The 15,330-nt window shown below is 38.5% G+C and overlaps 1 protein-coding gene across 5 annotated transcripts in view; it reads right to left on the bottom strand.

Moving 5' to 3' along the window:
- Window positions 1–15,330, bottom strand: part of NOTCH2 (notch receptor 2) — a 176,456-nt gene that overhangs the window by 26,848 nt on the left and 134,278 nt on the right. For all 5 annotated transcript variants that reach the window (XM_044944470.2, XM_006049346.4, XM_044944469.2 and 2 more), the window contains 5 exons: window positions 14,337–14,482; window positions 12,654–12,767; window positions 3,077–3,196; window positions 2,500–2,652; window positions 53–281 (listed from right to left, as the gene is read on the bottom strand). In XM_044944470.2, coding sequence (XP_044800405.2) covers window positions 53–281; window positions 2,500–2,652; window positions 3,077–3,196; window positions 12,654–12,767; window positions 14,337–14,482 — 762 coding nt within the window. The remainder of the gene's footprint in view (window positions 1–52; window positions 282–2,499; window positions 2,653–3,076; window positions 3,197–12,653; window positions 12,768–14,336; window positions 14,483–15,330) is intronic.

Genomic DNA, 15,330 nt, shown 5'->3' with positions numbered 1-15,330 from the left:
CTCTCTCCCTTTTCCCATAAGACATTGTTGCCTGAGGACACGGGCTGCTCACCTCTCAGTGCACTCGTCAATGTTGTTCTCACAGTGGACTCCATCAAATCCCGCCGGGCACTTGCAGGTGTAACTGTTGACATAGTCAGAGCAGGTCCCTCCGTTCTTACAGGGCTCACTCAGACACTCATTCATGTCTGTCTGACATTTATCCCCAGTGAAGCCCGGAAGGCACAGGCAGGAGAAAGTATTCACTCCATCTACACAGGAACCTCCATTCTGGCAAGGATCTAAGCCATTGCACACAAGAATTAGAACTCTGAACAGCAGCATCCATTTAACCTTAGACTCATAAAGGTGAGCACCCTGAACTGAGCCACACTAACAACAGTAACAATTCTGGCTTTTCTTTACATCTATTTTTCCCTGACTCCTCCAATTACATAAATGAATATAGTAACACTTGTCTGAGATTCTTAGTAAGAATCTGTTTAATAGCTGGAAAGAACTTTACATGCATCACTGTCTTGCAAAATTAATACTCATAAAACTAGGGATGGGATAGATATTAATTAGTCCCCTTGTGCTGAACAACCTTTTCTTTTCCCTCCCTCTCTTCCTTTCTTCCCTTTCTTGTTTTTTTTTTTTTTTGTTGTTTTTTAGATTTACATACAACTAGGAAACGAGCATTTTTAAATTTTAAACACCATGTAGTTTGATCTTAGAGAACACTTTACAGTCATAGCAGTTAATCAAGAAATTGTGAGCTATTATCATAGCACAGTCTTCTGCAACATAGAAGGCACTCGAATCGGAACAAGAAAAGTAAGATGTGGCTCCTGTCTTAAGGAACTTGAAATATAATTACAAGACAGGTCATAAACATTAAGAGAAAACTAAACACCAGGTGGATAATGCAGCCCTTATTTTATAAGAGAGATATTTATACCTTAGTCATCTATTAGGCTAATTTCATTCTAAGGCTTATTTGCAGTCTCTACTGGAACAACTCTAGAAGTCATATTATCCCTTCTTATACATAACACTACACAGCTACTGTAATTTCCACAGCACCTTTCAAGCAACTCACAGTAATTCACTGAATAATTTAAAACTAGTTGCAAATATTGTTAGTCCTACTTCTAATAGGAAAAAATGTTTAAATAGTAGAAATTTGATTGATATACTAATTAACGTGGGAAAGGAATCCAAATAGTTTGATCCCACGCCCTTAAATTTCTCCATCAGTTGTTCCTTGGATATGTTTTTTTCACCATTAGTCATATAATGTTGAAATTATTTGTCTATCTGTCTTTATTTCCTAAGAGACTATGAGTTTCATAAATGTAAGGTTTTATTTACATTGGCACTGTCAGCCCCTAGTATAGTGCCATCCATATGATAATCTGAAATGATATATGCTGTGAATAAGATGCCATTATTCTGGATGCACTATGATAAGCTTGTTTGAAGTTTAATGATTTAATCACCACACAAGTAACTGAATACAAGTGGCCCCCCATATTCATGTGTTCCACAATCATGGATTCAACCAACCAAGGACAGAAAAAAAATTTTTTTTAAATCCCAGAAAGTTCCAAAAGGCTAAACTTGAATTTGCCATGTACCAGCAAATATTTACATAGCACTTACACTGCATTAGGTATTACAAGTAATTAAGAAATGATTTAAAGTATACAAGAGGATGTGCATAGGTTATATGCAAATACTACACTGTTTTATATAAGGGACTTGAGCATCTGCAGATTTTAGTATCCACAGGGGGTCCTAGAACCAATACCCTCAGATACTGAGAGATGACTGTCCTGATAAGTACATCACATTCGTATGTTGAAACTACCGAAGCTGGGTACAGAACCACTAGAAAGAAGTAGGCAGAACAATCCCTAAGGTTTACACAAGGCTGAGCACAGTTCACATTCACAGCAGTCAGAATGAAAAGATTCCCCTAAGATGTACAGTGCCAAGTAGAGTTCTCAGAGAAAAATAAAATTGTAAAAAAATTCACACAAATCTACAGTGACAGAGGTAGATCCCTCGTTGCCTGAGACAGGAAAGTGGAAAGGAGGGTTAAGTTACAAGAGACGAAATACATTCGGGGGGATGAATGTGATCAGTATCTTAAATACCGGTTTGAGTTGTCGTATGTCAAAACTTACTGGACTGGTTCATTTAAATACTGGCAGTGTGTTGTATACTTAATTATACTTCAAGAGATCTGCTTTTTATTAGAAGCTTTCATAGCATTGTCCCCACTTTGACAATGCACAAAAATCAGTAAGGCAATGCTTAAAAGTGACTCCCGTGTATTAACTCCTAAAGCCACTAGCTTCAAAATGAAGATTTTTAAAATACGAAGATTAAAGACAGGTGATACACTATTGGATGGCCAGCCTCACACCGAGAGGCAAGTGCCCCACCAAGTCCTCCTCTGCTCCCTTGGCTCTGCTCTCCCCCAGGGGCTCAGGAGCAGGCTGGCGCACTCACTGGCAAGGCAGTCATCAACGTCCTCCTCACAGTCCATGCCACTGAAGCCTGGAGGACATTCACACATGTAGCTGCCCTGGGTGTTATGGCAGAGACCGTGGTTCATGCAGGGCTTGGAGACACACTCATCAATGTCGATGGTACACCGCTGACCTGGAAACCAAGGGGCAATGAATGGTCCAGTCTTTGGAAATCGATTCCCACACAGAAATTTATGTGGGGGCTGAGCTTTAGCTGGGGTGGGTGGGGCTACTGCAAGGATATTCTGTTTGGTCTCCTGCTTTGGGAAGTCCCTTCAGGTTTCTGTGCCCCCAACAAGCTGCCGCCCAGATGCTAAAATTCTACATAGAACATCACAGTTTCAGACCCTGATTGGAGTCTTCTAGCCACCAGGGGGCGGCAAAGACACGTAAAATGGAAAGTCTTTCTAAAACATTCCAGTTAGCAGCTTCAGCTTTATACAAGGCCTGTGTTCTTGACAAAAAAGGGCAAGCCTCAAAAGATAGATCCTCCATGTCATCAAATAACCAGATCACTCTGTTAAATGCTCTTAGTTTCTACATTCTGACGCTGTTACCTTTCCAGCCAGGAGCACACAGGCAGGAGTAACTCTCAAAATTTGGTGCCTCTTTGCAAACACCAGCATTCTCACAAGGGTTTGGGGAACAGGGAGCCAATACGGTCTGACAGTTCTTGCCTGTAAATCAAATGACAGAGTTTATTATGGAGAAAAAGTCCAAGGAACTGAGATTTCCCCAAATTCTATACCAAAGGATGCTTTCCGAATTCAGATCTAATGTAATGAATAAGTTTTGGGATCTGAGAGACCTACGGACCTTTGTGTCTTGGATCTGATGGGATAACTCACAGTGTGATCTCAGGCAAGTTACATTCGCTGAGCTTCCACATAAACAAGATGGGAATTAGAATGGTGTGTAACTCATAGAGGCTTTTGGTGGATTAAATGAAAAAATGTTTACAAAGTCCTTATTAGCATAGGGCCCAGCACATGGAGTAAGTACTCAACAACTGCTGGGTTGCTGTCATCCTCACGTTATTATCACAAGTGGTTATGTGGATTTAGAAACTGACATCAATCAGGTGTGAGAGTTTTTGCATCTTCGTAGCTAAGATTCAGCTACTCAGAAGCTTAGCGACATAGATCCACCTTGCAGAGTTAACAACACAGCCTCCTATTCTTAAACCTCTGCAGGCCTGTTCTAGAAGGCAATGGGGTTGATCAGAAGGCCATCAGAGGTGGAAACCAGTGAAGTTATACCAATTGTCTAGTAACATCTCTCCTTATTTCAACATCAAAACATGACATTAATAGTTGCTCACCAACATTTCCTACCTTACTATACTGAATATAAGATTCCAGAAAAAAATTAAAAGAATACTTTTATTAAAAGGGAGATGGGTTTTTTCCAAGATGGTGGAGGAGTAGGAGGACATGGAGTTTCTCTCTCCCCACAAATGTATCAAGAATACATCTACACGTGAAGCAGTTCCCACACAGCACCTGCTGAACGCTAGCAGAGGACCTTGGACACCTAAAAGGACAAGAAAGATCCCCACATAAAGGCTAGGGTGAAAAAAAGAAGGCAAAGGAAGAGGAGAGGAAGCAGGATGATACCTGTACCCCTCGTGGGGAGTTGAAGGTATGGAGAGGTCCCTGCAAAATAAAAATCTAAAAGAACAACTAAATAAAGAGGATACAGTCAATCCACCTAAAAAAGAATCCAGAATAATGATAGTAAAGATGACCCAAGATCTCAGAAAAAGAATGGAGGCACAGATCAAGAAGATACAAGAAATGTTCAACAAAGACCTGGGAGAACTAATGAACACACAAATAGATGTGAATACAAGAACTGAGATGAAAAATACACTAGAAGGAATCACCAGCAGAATAGCTGAGGCAGAAGAAGGGATAAGTGACCTGGGAGACAGGATGGTGGAAATCTCTGTGGTGAAACAGAAGAAAGAAAAAAGAATGAAAAGAAATGAGGACAGGGACTTTCCTGGCAGCCCAGTGGTTAAGACACCACACTTCCACTGCAGGGGGCAAAGATTCAATCTCTGCTTGGGAAACTAAGATCCTGCACGCTGCAGGGTGTGGACCAAAAAAGTCAATATGAAATATATAAATAAGTAATTTTTTTTTAAAGAAATGAAGACAGTCTCAGAGACCTCTGGGAAAACATTAAATGCACCAATATTTAAATTATGGGGTCTAAAAAGAAGAAAAAGAACCTGAGAAAATATTTGAAGAGATTATAGTTGAAATCTTCCCTAAAATGAGAAAGAAAGTGGTCACCCAAGTCCAGGAAGCACAGATAGTCCCATAGAGGATAAACCCAGGGACAAACATGTCAAGACACACATTAATCAAAATAACAAAAATTAAATACAAAGAAAAAGTATTTAAAGCAATAAGGGAAAAACAACAAATAACATATAAGGGAATCCCCATCCCCAAAAGCTGGTTTTTTGAGCAAAAATTCTGCAGGCCAGAAGGGAGTGGCATGATATATTTAAAGTGACAAAAGGGAAAAGCCTACAATCAAGAATACCCAGAAAGGTTCTCATTCCAATTTGACAGAGACTCAAAAGCTTTATAGACAAGCAAAAACTAAGAGAATTCAGCACCACCAAACCAGCTTTACAACAAATACTAAGGGAAATTAATTCTCTAGGCAGGAAACACAAGAGAAGAGAACAAAACAGGAAAGGGGGAAAAAAGGACCTAAAAAAACACCTCTCAAATTAAAAAAATGGCAATAGGAATATACATATCAATACTTATGTAAATGGATTAAATGCTTCAACCAAAAGCCACAGACTGGCTGAATGGCAGCAAAAACAAGATGCTGTCTATATATATGCTGTCTACAAGAGACCCACTTCAGACCTAAGGACACACACACAGAATAAAAGTAATGGGATGAGAAAAGATAATACACGCAAACGGAAATCAAAAGAAAGCTAGGGTAACAATCTTATATCAGACAAAACAGACTGTAAATAAAGACTGTTACAAAAGACAAGGGAGGACACTACACAACGATCAAGGGATCAATCCAAGATGATATAACAATTGCAAATATATAGGCATCCAACACAGGAGCACTTCAGTATACAAAGCAAATGCTAACAGCCACAAAAGCTGAAATCGACAGCAACACAATAATGGTGGGGAACTTTAACACCCATTATACCAATGGAAAGATCATCCAGATAGAAAATTAATAAGTAAATATAAGCCTTAAGTGGCACATTGGACCAGATAGACTTAATTGATATTTATTAGACATTCCATCCAAAAGCAGCAGAACACACTTTCTTCTCAAGTGCACAGGAAACATTCTCCAGGATAGATAGCAACTTCGGTCACAAATCAAACCTCAGTATATTTAAGAAAACAGAAATCATATCCAGCATCTTTTCCAAACACAACACAAAGCAACTAGAGAAAGAAGAACAGATAAATTGCCAAGTAAGTAAAAGGAAAGAAATCATAAAGATCAGACAAAAAAACAAATGAAATAGAGACAAAAAAAAAACAGCAAAAAATCAATGAAACTAAAAGTTGGCTCTCTGCGAAGATAAACAAAATTGATAAACCTTTAGTTAGAGTCATCAAGAAAAAAGAGGACTCAATCAATAAAACAGAAATGAAAAAAAAGAAGTTACAACGAACACCACAGAAATGCAAAGGATCATAAAAGACTACTATAAGAAACTATACACCAATAAAATGAACCACCTAAAACAAAGGCATAAATTCATAAAAAGGTACAAACTTCCAAGAATGAACCAAGGAGAAATATAAACAGACCAATCACAAGAACTGAAATTGAAACTGTGATTAAAAATCTTTCAACAAACAAAACTCCAGGACCAGATGGGATTTATCCCAGGGATGCAAGGATTTTTCAATATCTGCAAATCAATGTGATACTCCACATCAACAAATTGAAGAATAAAAGCCATAAGATTATCTCAATAGCTGCAGAAAAAGCTTCTGACATAATTCAACATTCCTTTATGACAAAAACTCTCCAGAAAGTGGGCAAAACAGGAATCCACCTCAACATAATAAAAGCCATATACACCAAACTCAAAGCAAAAATCATTCTCAATGGTGAAAAACTGAAAGCATCTCCTCTAAAATCAGGAATAAGACAAGGATGTCCTCTCGCCATTTTTATTCAACATAGTTTTGGAAGTTCTAGCCACAGCAATCAGAGAAGAAATAAAAGGAACCAAAACTGAAAAAAAAGAAGTAAAACTGTCACTGTTTGCAGGTAACATGATATGATATATAAAGAAACCCTAAAGACACTATCAGAAAACTATTATAGCTCATCAATGAATCTGGTAAAGTTACAGGATACAAAATTAATACACAGAAATATGTATTTCTAGACACTAACAAGAAAGCTCAGAAACATTATCAAGGAAACAATCCCATCTACCATTATATTAGAAAGAATAAAGTACCTAGGAATAAACCTATCTAAGGAGGCAAAACACTTGTATGCAGAAAACTATAAATATTGATGAAAGAAATCAAAGATGACACAAACAGATGGAGAGATATACCATGTTTTTCAATTGGGAAATTACTATTTTACCCAAGGCAATCTAACAAATTCAATGCAATCCCTATCAAATTACCCATGGCATTTTTCACAGAATTAGAACAAAAAAATTTACAATTTGCATGGAAACACAAAACACCACAAATAGCCAAAGAAATCTTGAGAATGAAAAATGGAGCTGGAGGAATCAGGTTCCCTGACTTCAGACTATACTACAAAGCTACAGTTATCAAAACAGTATGGTACTGGCACAAAACCAGAAATATAGATCAATGGAACAGGACAGAAAGCCCAGAAATAAACCCACACACTACTGTCACCAAATCTATGACAAAGGAGGCAAGAATATACAATGGAGAAAAGACAGTCTTGTCAATATGTGTGCTGAGAAAAAAACTGGACAGCTGATTGATGCTTTTGAACTGTGGTGTTGGAGAAGACTCTTGAGAGTCCCTTGGACTGAAAGGAGATCCAAGCAGTCCATTTTGAAGGAGATCAGCCCTGGGATTTCTTTGGAAGGAATGATGCTGAAGCTGAAACTCCAGTACTTTGGCCACCTCATGCGAAGAGTTGACTCATTGGAAAAGACTCTGATGCTGGGAGGGACTGGGGGCAGGAGGAGAAGGGGATGACAGAGGATGGGATGGCTGGATGGCATCACTGATTCGATGGACGTGAGTCTAAGTGAACTCTGGGAGTTGGTAATGGACAGGGAGTCCTGGCGTGCTGCGATTCATGGGGTTGCAAAGAGTTGGACACGACTGAGCGACTGAATGGAACTGAACTGAACTGATATGTAAACAAATGAAATTAGAACACTCTCAGCACTATACATAAAAATAAACTCAACATGGATTAAAGATCTAAGTGTAAGGCCGGATACTATAAAACTCTTAGAGAAAAATATAGGAAGAACACTCTCTGACATAAATCACGGCAAGATTTTTTTGATCCATCTCCTAGAGTAAGACTTCCCTGATAGCTCAGTTGGTAAAGAATCCACCTGCAACGCAGGGGACCCTGGTTCAATTCCTGGATCAGGAAGATCCTCTGGAGAAGAAATAGGCTACCCACTCCAGTATTCTTGGGTTTCCCTTGTGGCTCAGCTGGTAAAGAATCCACCTGCAATGTGGGAGACCTGGGTTCCATCCCTGGGTTGGGAAGATCCCCTGAAGAAGGGAAAGGCTACCCACTACAGTATTCTGGCCTGGAGAATTCCATGGACTTTATAGTCCATGTGGTGGCAAAAAATCAGACACGACCTAGCGACTTTCACTTTCACTTTCCCAGAGTAATGAAACTGAAAGCAGAAACAAACAAATGGGACCTAATTAAACCTAAAAGCTTTTGCATAGCAAAGGATACCATAAAAAAATGAAAAGACAACTCTCAGAATGGGAGAAAATATTTGCAAATGAAGCAAGTAACAAAGAATTAATCTCCAAAATATACAAACAGCTTATGCATCTCAATCAAAAAAACAACAACAACAACAAAAAAAACTACTGCAATCAAAAAATGGGCAGAGGATCTGAAGAGACATTTCTCTAAAGACATATAGATGGCTAAAAAAGCACATGGAAAGATGCTCAACATCACTAATTATTAGAGAAATACAAATCAAAACTATAATGAGGCATCACCTCACACCTGTCAGAAAGGCTATCATCAAAAAATCTACAAACAATGAATGCTGGAGAGGGTACAGAGAAATGGAACACTCCACTGTTGGTGAGAACGTAAGATGGTAATGCCACTATTGAGAACATTATGGAGGTTCCTTAAAAAAGTCAAAACAGAGCTACCTTATGATCCAGCAATTTCACTCGTGGGCATATAACCATAGAAAATCATAATTCTAAAAGATACATGTACCCATGTACATCAGTATTTGTAACAGCCAAGACATTGAAGCAGTTTAAACGCCCATCAACAGAGGAATGGATAAAAAAGATGTGGTATATATATGCAGTGGAATATTATTCAGCCTTAAAGATGAACGAAATAATGCCATTTGCAGCAACATAGATGGACCTAGAGATTGTCATACAGAGTGAAATAAGTCAGACAAAGACAAATACCACATGATATCACTTACAGCTAGCATCTAAAAAAAGCATACAAATGAACTTGGTTACAAAACAGAAACAGAGTTCCAGATGTAGAAACCAACCCTATGGTTACCAAGGGGAGGGGAGGGATGAATTAGAGACTGGGATTGATATATACACACTACTGTATATAAAACAGATAACCAATAAGGACCTATTACATAGCACAGGGAATTCTATTCAATAATCTGTAATGATCTACATGGAAAAAGAATCTAAAAAAGAGTTCAAAAACAAAGAGTTCACTTTGCTGTACACCTCAAACTAACACATTGTCAATCAACTATATTCCAATAAAAACTTTTTTAAAAAGGGAGATTACGTTGTTTTGGAAGTCAAATTACAACTCACAATTGTCAGAATGGCTATCATCAAAAAAGTATACAAGTAAAGTATGCTGGTAAAGATGTGAAGAAAAGGAAACTCGATACTATTGGTTGGAATGTAAACTAGTACAGCCGTCATAGTGAACAGTATGGATGTCACTCAAGCTAAAAACAGAACTACAATATCATCCAGCAATTGCAGTCCTTGGTATACATCTGAAGAAAATGAAAACACTAATTCAAAAAAGATATGTGCGCCTCAATGTTCAAATCAGCATTAGGTTATTTATAATAGCCAAGCTATGGAAGCAACCTAAGTATCCATCAACAAATGAAGGGATAAAGATGTGATTTGTGACTCTCTTTCTCACACACACATACATATACACAAGAATATTACTCAGAAATAAAAAAGAATGAAATTCTGCCATCTGCATCATGGATGGACTTAGAGGGTATTATGATTAGTGAAACAAGTCAGATAGAAAAGACAAATACTGTATGTTATTACTTGTCTGTGGAGTCTGAAAAACAAGACAAATGAATATAATAAAATAGAAACAGCCTCACAGGTATAGAGAACAAACCGTGGTTACTAGCGGGAGAAGGAAGGGGGAGGGCCAAGGCAGAGGTGGGGGATTAAGAGAGAGAAACTACTAGGCATAAAATAAATAATCCACATGGATACAGAACAGGGAATACAGCTATTATTTCATAGTAACTCTAAATGGAGTATAATCTTTAAATATTTGAATCACTATAGCATACACCTGAAACTAATACAACGTTGCAACAAAATAAATAAGGTCAAGTTACAACTAACTCGGTTTAAAATTTTATCTTAAAACTTTGCATTCAAAAAGAAAAAAATATTACCACAACTTTTCATCGATGTCCCTAACCAGTTTTTCTTTTCTTAAAAGGTTCTTTTTGATGTGGACCATTTTTTGTGCTGCTTCAGTTGTGTCCAACTCTTTGCAACTCCATGGACTGTAGCCCAGCAGGCTCCTCTATTCATGGGATTCTCCAGGAAAGAATACTGGAATGGGTTGCCTTTCCCTTCTTCAGGGGATCTTCTCCATGCAGGGATCAAACCTGTGTTTCTTATGTCTCCTGCACTGACAGGCGAGTTCTTTACCCCTGGCCCCACCTGGGAAGTCCCAGGACCATTTTTAGAATTAATTTATTTTTGGCTGCACTGGGTCTTTGTTGCTGCACATGGGCCTTGTGGCAAGTAGGGGCTACTCTCTAGTTGCAATGGGTAGTAGGCTTGTCACTGTTGGGAGGCACGGGCTCTAGGCGTATGGCTTTAGAAGTTGCAGCATATGGGCTTAGTTGCCTCGAGGCATGTGAGATTTTCCTGGACCAAGGATCGAACTCGGGTCCCCCGCATTGGCAAATGGATTCTTAACTGCTGGACCACCAGGGACATCCAATGTGGACCATTTTTAAAGTCTTTATTGAATTTGTTACAAAATTGCTTTTGTTTTATGTTTTGGCTTTTTTGGCCATGAGGCAGTGGGATCTTAGCTCCCAACCAGGGATCAAGCCTATTTCCGCTGCACTGGAATATGAAGTTTTAACCACTGAATCACCAGGGAAGTTCCCCTAACAAGTTCTTAATGTGTCTGGTCAGAACAGTGGTTCACAAGGAAAGGCAACGTTGCTTAGCTCCCTTCATGCTGGCCAAATTCAATGACACTCAGAACCCACAGCAACATTCAGCACTGAAATTTTAATCTGTAATATCTAAAATAAAATCCCAGAGGTCACATATAGTAAATTCTTTTAATAAGATCCTAATATGTAGAAAAACCAACAGCCAGCATATAGTCAGATATTCTTATAGTGTTGAATAGCAAGAAGGCAAATATTTCCCCAATGAGCTATGTACGTTAGTCACATTCAGATAAGCCTATAATGTGTCAAAGCATAATGACACCTGCTTACATCTCCCTACTACCATCAATTCTCAGTCTTTATGGTTGTAAATGATATGATCTGCTCAGTTCCAACAAATGTGATTGCTATTGTTATGGAATGACATTATTTAGACTGTCTGGGGATAGCTATGGATCTCCAATAACTTTGATTTTTTCAATCAGGATGGCTAAATGCAGTTTGTCTGCATGAATGTTTCTTCTAAAGAGGTGACAAAGATAGCAATGTAGTATCAAGTCTTTCAGGTAAAAGAGTCATGCATCTGGCCACTCTAAACAGCCTAGAGTCACTAGCAACAGCTATTATCAACAGGCCAAGACTCCAGGGGAGTAAGAACTCAGCCATGCTCCTGCCTGCATGCAAGGCACTGGAGAAACATGCAAAGCCATTAAATGAATGACATGAGGCAAGTGAGCCACACAAATACAACCAGTCACAAGACGGCAGTAATGAGGCAGGAGAATACAAAGAAATGTCCAAGCACACTCCTGTAACACCACCTGAAACAAAGTCACCTGATATGAAATGAAGTCACATCCATGTCTTCTGTGTGTGATCGCCATCCAAGGGCAGTGCCTCTCTGCAGAGGACGCAGTGGCAATCAATGTGAGGAGAGGAATGACAGTTAAGAGGACAAGCTTTGGATTCAAATACTTAGGGACAAATCCTAGATTTACTACTTACCTCTGTGACCTTCAGCAAGTAACCTCTCTTTGCCTCAGCTTCCTCATGTATAAAATGGTGATAGGCATCGGAACCTCTACCCTATAGAATTACCGTGAGCACTAGAGCAAATACTCCAAAATATATAAAGTGTCTGGCATATAGTAAATGACCGATAAGTGGTAGCTGTTGTGTTGGCAAAACTAAGACCAAGAGCAAAGGCCATATAGTCCATTCAGATAATGACTAAACCATCAGCTATGTATCAATTCAAGACATGTATAATTAAACAATTTTTTTCAAACCCTAAAAAATAAAGGCAAACAAGTATCCCCACCACAGTGTTTTCTCAGAGTGGACGACCTAGACAGTGAGGGCAGGAAAGGTGATCAGGGAGCGATTCCTCAGGGCAGCATCACTGCCCCCACAGACCCCATCTCTGAGACTCCGAGGTTTGGAATGATAAGACCGGGCATCCCTTCTGGCCGCTGGACCCCAGGACTCACCTGTGTATGGCAGCACACAGTGGCAAGTATAACCGCTTACGTCATCAAGGCAGGTTCCTTGGTTCAGACATGGATTTGAAGCACATTCATCAATATTCACCTGGCAGTTATAGCCTGCACACAAAAAGGGGGGAAAATCAAATACAGTGAAACTTTCTGTTAGCCTCCTCAATATCTTAATTACTAAGCAATGCTCTCAGGGGTAAACATTAAACACCTCAGAAACTGCATTAATTTCTTCAGGCCACTGAAACACCTGCTCATTCATTTCAGTGTAAAGTCCCTGACATAGTCAGTCAGTAAAACTGCTTAATCAAAAAATGAATGGAAGAACAACATATTCTAATAGCTTGAAAGTTTAATGAATGTCCAAATACAAGTAATTTCTTTATAATGGACCAAGAAGTTCACTAGGGTAAAAAAAAAGCTACTGCTATATCTAAATGGAGGCTTCTATACAAAGTATCTGGTCAGGGCTTAAAAATAGGCTAGAAATTATTAAGGGATAAAATATTTGAACAGTTAATCAAAGCTTCTTGATTTATGCCCACTTTTTCAAATGCACAGTATCCACCATCAATGTGGTGATGGTTTCTGAAGTCACAAAGCTCTTCCCCCTGATCCAAGACACAAAATCTACTCCCACTATGAAAAAAGAGAAAAGTAAGGAAGTATTCATGGGGATAGGATATTACCAAATGCCACCACCTTTATACCTGCAATAGGGCCTGACACAGAATCTTAAAACTGAGAAACTATAGCCATGTATAAAAAGAAAATAATGGTCTAAGAGTATAGGGGTCTGAGTTCAAACTGTAGTCTGTTAATCACTAGACATATGATTGTGAACTATTTTGATATTTATTTTGTCAATCAGCAAGTCTCAAAGAGACAAAGGAATAACAGTGCTTTTAAATCTGTAAGTTTCTTTACAGATGTTATATATCTGAATGTCAAAAAGTTAATGACTAAAATATGATCTTAAAAAAATGTCAAGTTATCAAATAAAGTGACACCGAAACCTACTGACCTATCACAGTAGCCTGGCACAACTGTGAGTTGTGAAATAAATGACCATATGGGTCCAGGAGTACAAATATGCATGATTTACCCACAGGTTTCTCTCTCGAAGGTTAAAGAAAAAAGTGACAGGAGAAATAACAGAGACAACTCAAAAAGTGATTTTACACAATACTACTATGCATTTTTCCAGAAGGCCATAGGTGACTATGTATCATCTAAGAACATCTCAATGTTTAAGAGAATTTGTTGGAAAGGTTTTAAATACATGGATTCTCCCATGATATTATTGCTACAATTATAGTAAAACAAGATTTTCATTCTTCTACCAATATCTCTTTTGAATTATCACAGAATCAAGCGTGACCTGGAGCTTACAATTAGAGTACTCAATTAGAATGTCCAAAGTTGTATGAATGGAGCTCTAGTTGCTTACCTTAAATGGTACTGTTTCAATAGCTCACCTCTTTGCTAATCTGAAAACAGAATCCATGTTTAAATTTATTTATGTTTTTATTCTCCAACTGCCCTATAAATAATAAGTGCTCAAATTAAGGTTGCTATATGAATGAGTAGGAAAAGGGGAAAGAAAGAATTGAGTCAAGCTGTATGTATCAACAAAAAGGCATAAAAAGGACATAAAAATATGCACTTCTGCATCACCTTTAAAGCCCTTCTTGCAAGTGCACCTGTATCCATTCACCAGATTGTCACAAGTTCCCCCGTTCTGGCATGGATTAGAAAGACATTCATTTTTGTCCACTTCACAGTTGATGCCAACCCAGCCTGCATCACAGAGGCACTTGTATCTGAAAGAAGACAGAAATAAGTTACAGTTGTGGTATGAATGTATAATTAAGTCACAGTTGAAATACAAAATTCTGAAGAAAGGAAGGATCAAGGAGCTCCTGGGTGGGCTAATCTCATTTCTGTTCCTCTTCAAACCTACACTTGGGTTACCTTGTGAATCATGTGGGCCCATCTGGAGTATTTAGTAAACACAGCTTCCTGGCCTACAAAAATGCTGGAAAAATTAAGTAAGTATAATGGGCTTTCATATGTAATGAGTGGTTGGTACAACAAATTGGGACAATCTGAAAGATGCATTGACATTGATAAATCTGAAGTTTCTTTTCTGCTAAATAAACATAAAGAAACCTTAGATCACTTGTTTCTGGTGTAAAACAGATACTCAGAAAGCAGGGTACTATCAGAGACTCTAAGTGATCCTGAAGAGCTCCTGGGATGTCTGACTTCTGAGACATGGTTTGTTCTGACCTGAAACGCTGCCCCCAGAAAGCACCAAGTGTACTGAGCAGGAAATGGAACAAAAATGAAGGTATCTGAAATGTATGCATATTGTTCACAATTTGAACACCATTAGCACTTAGCATGTGATATCAGGAGATAACAGCCTCCTTGTCTGGTGATTCTTTTTTAAAAAAAGTAAATGGGTTGGGATGCTTTGAAGTCTGCTATACTCTGAAACAGGAATACTGAGTTAATTCATCTTAGAAATCACTTGATTTCCCATTTACCTCTAAATGTACTCTTCATTTGTCACCTGTTGTAAGCATGGCAAATGCTAAATCTTGGCCCAAGTCCCGTCCTCTGGCAAGCATAGCAAGAGCACAGGACTATCTCATGGAACCAAACG

Source organism: Bubalus bubalis, chromosome 6, assembly GCF_019923935.1.
Source record: "Bubalus bubalis isolate 160015118507 breed Murrah chromosome 6, NDDB_SH_1, whole genome shotgun sequence".
Lineage (NCBI taxonomy): Eukaryota > Metazoa > Chordata > Mammalia > Artiodactyla > Bovidae > Bubalus > Bubalus bubalis.
The sequence above is the reverse complement of the archived record's forward strand: the minus strand, read 5'-3'. Positions and strand labels throughout refer to the sequence as shown.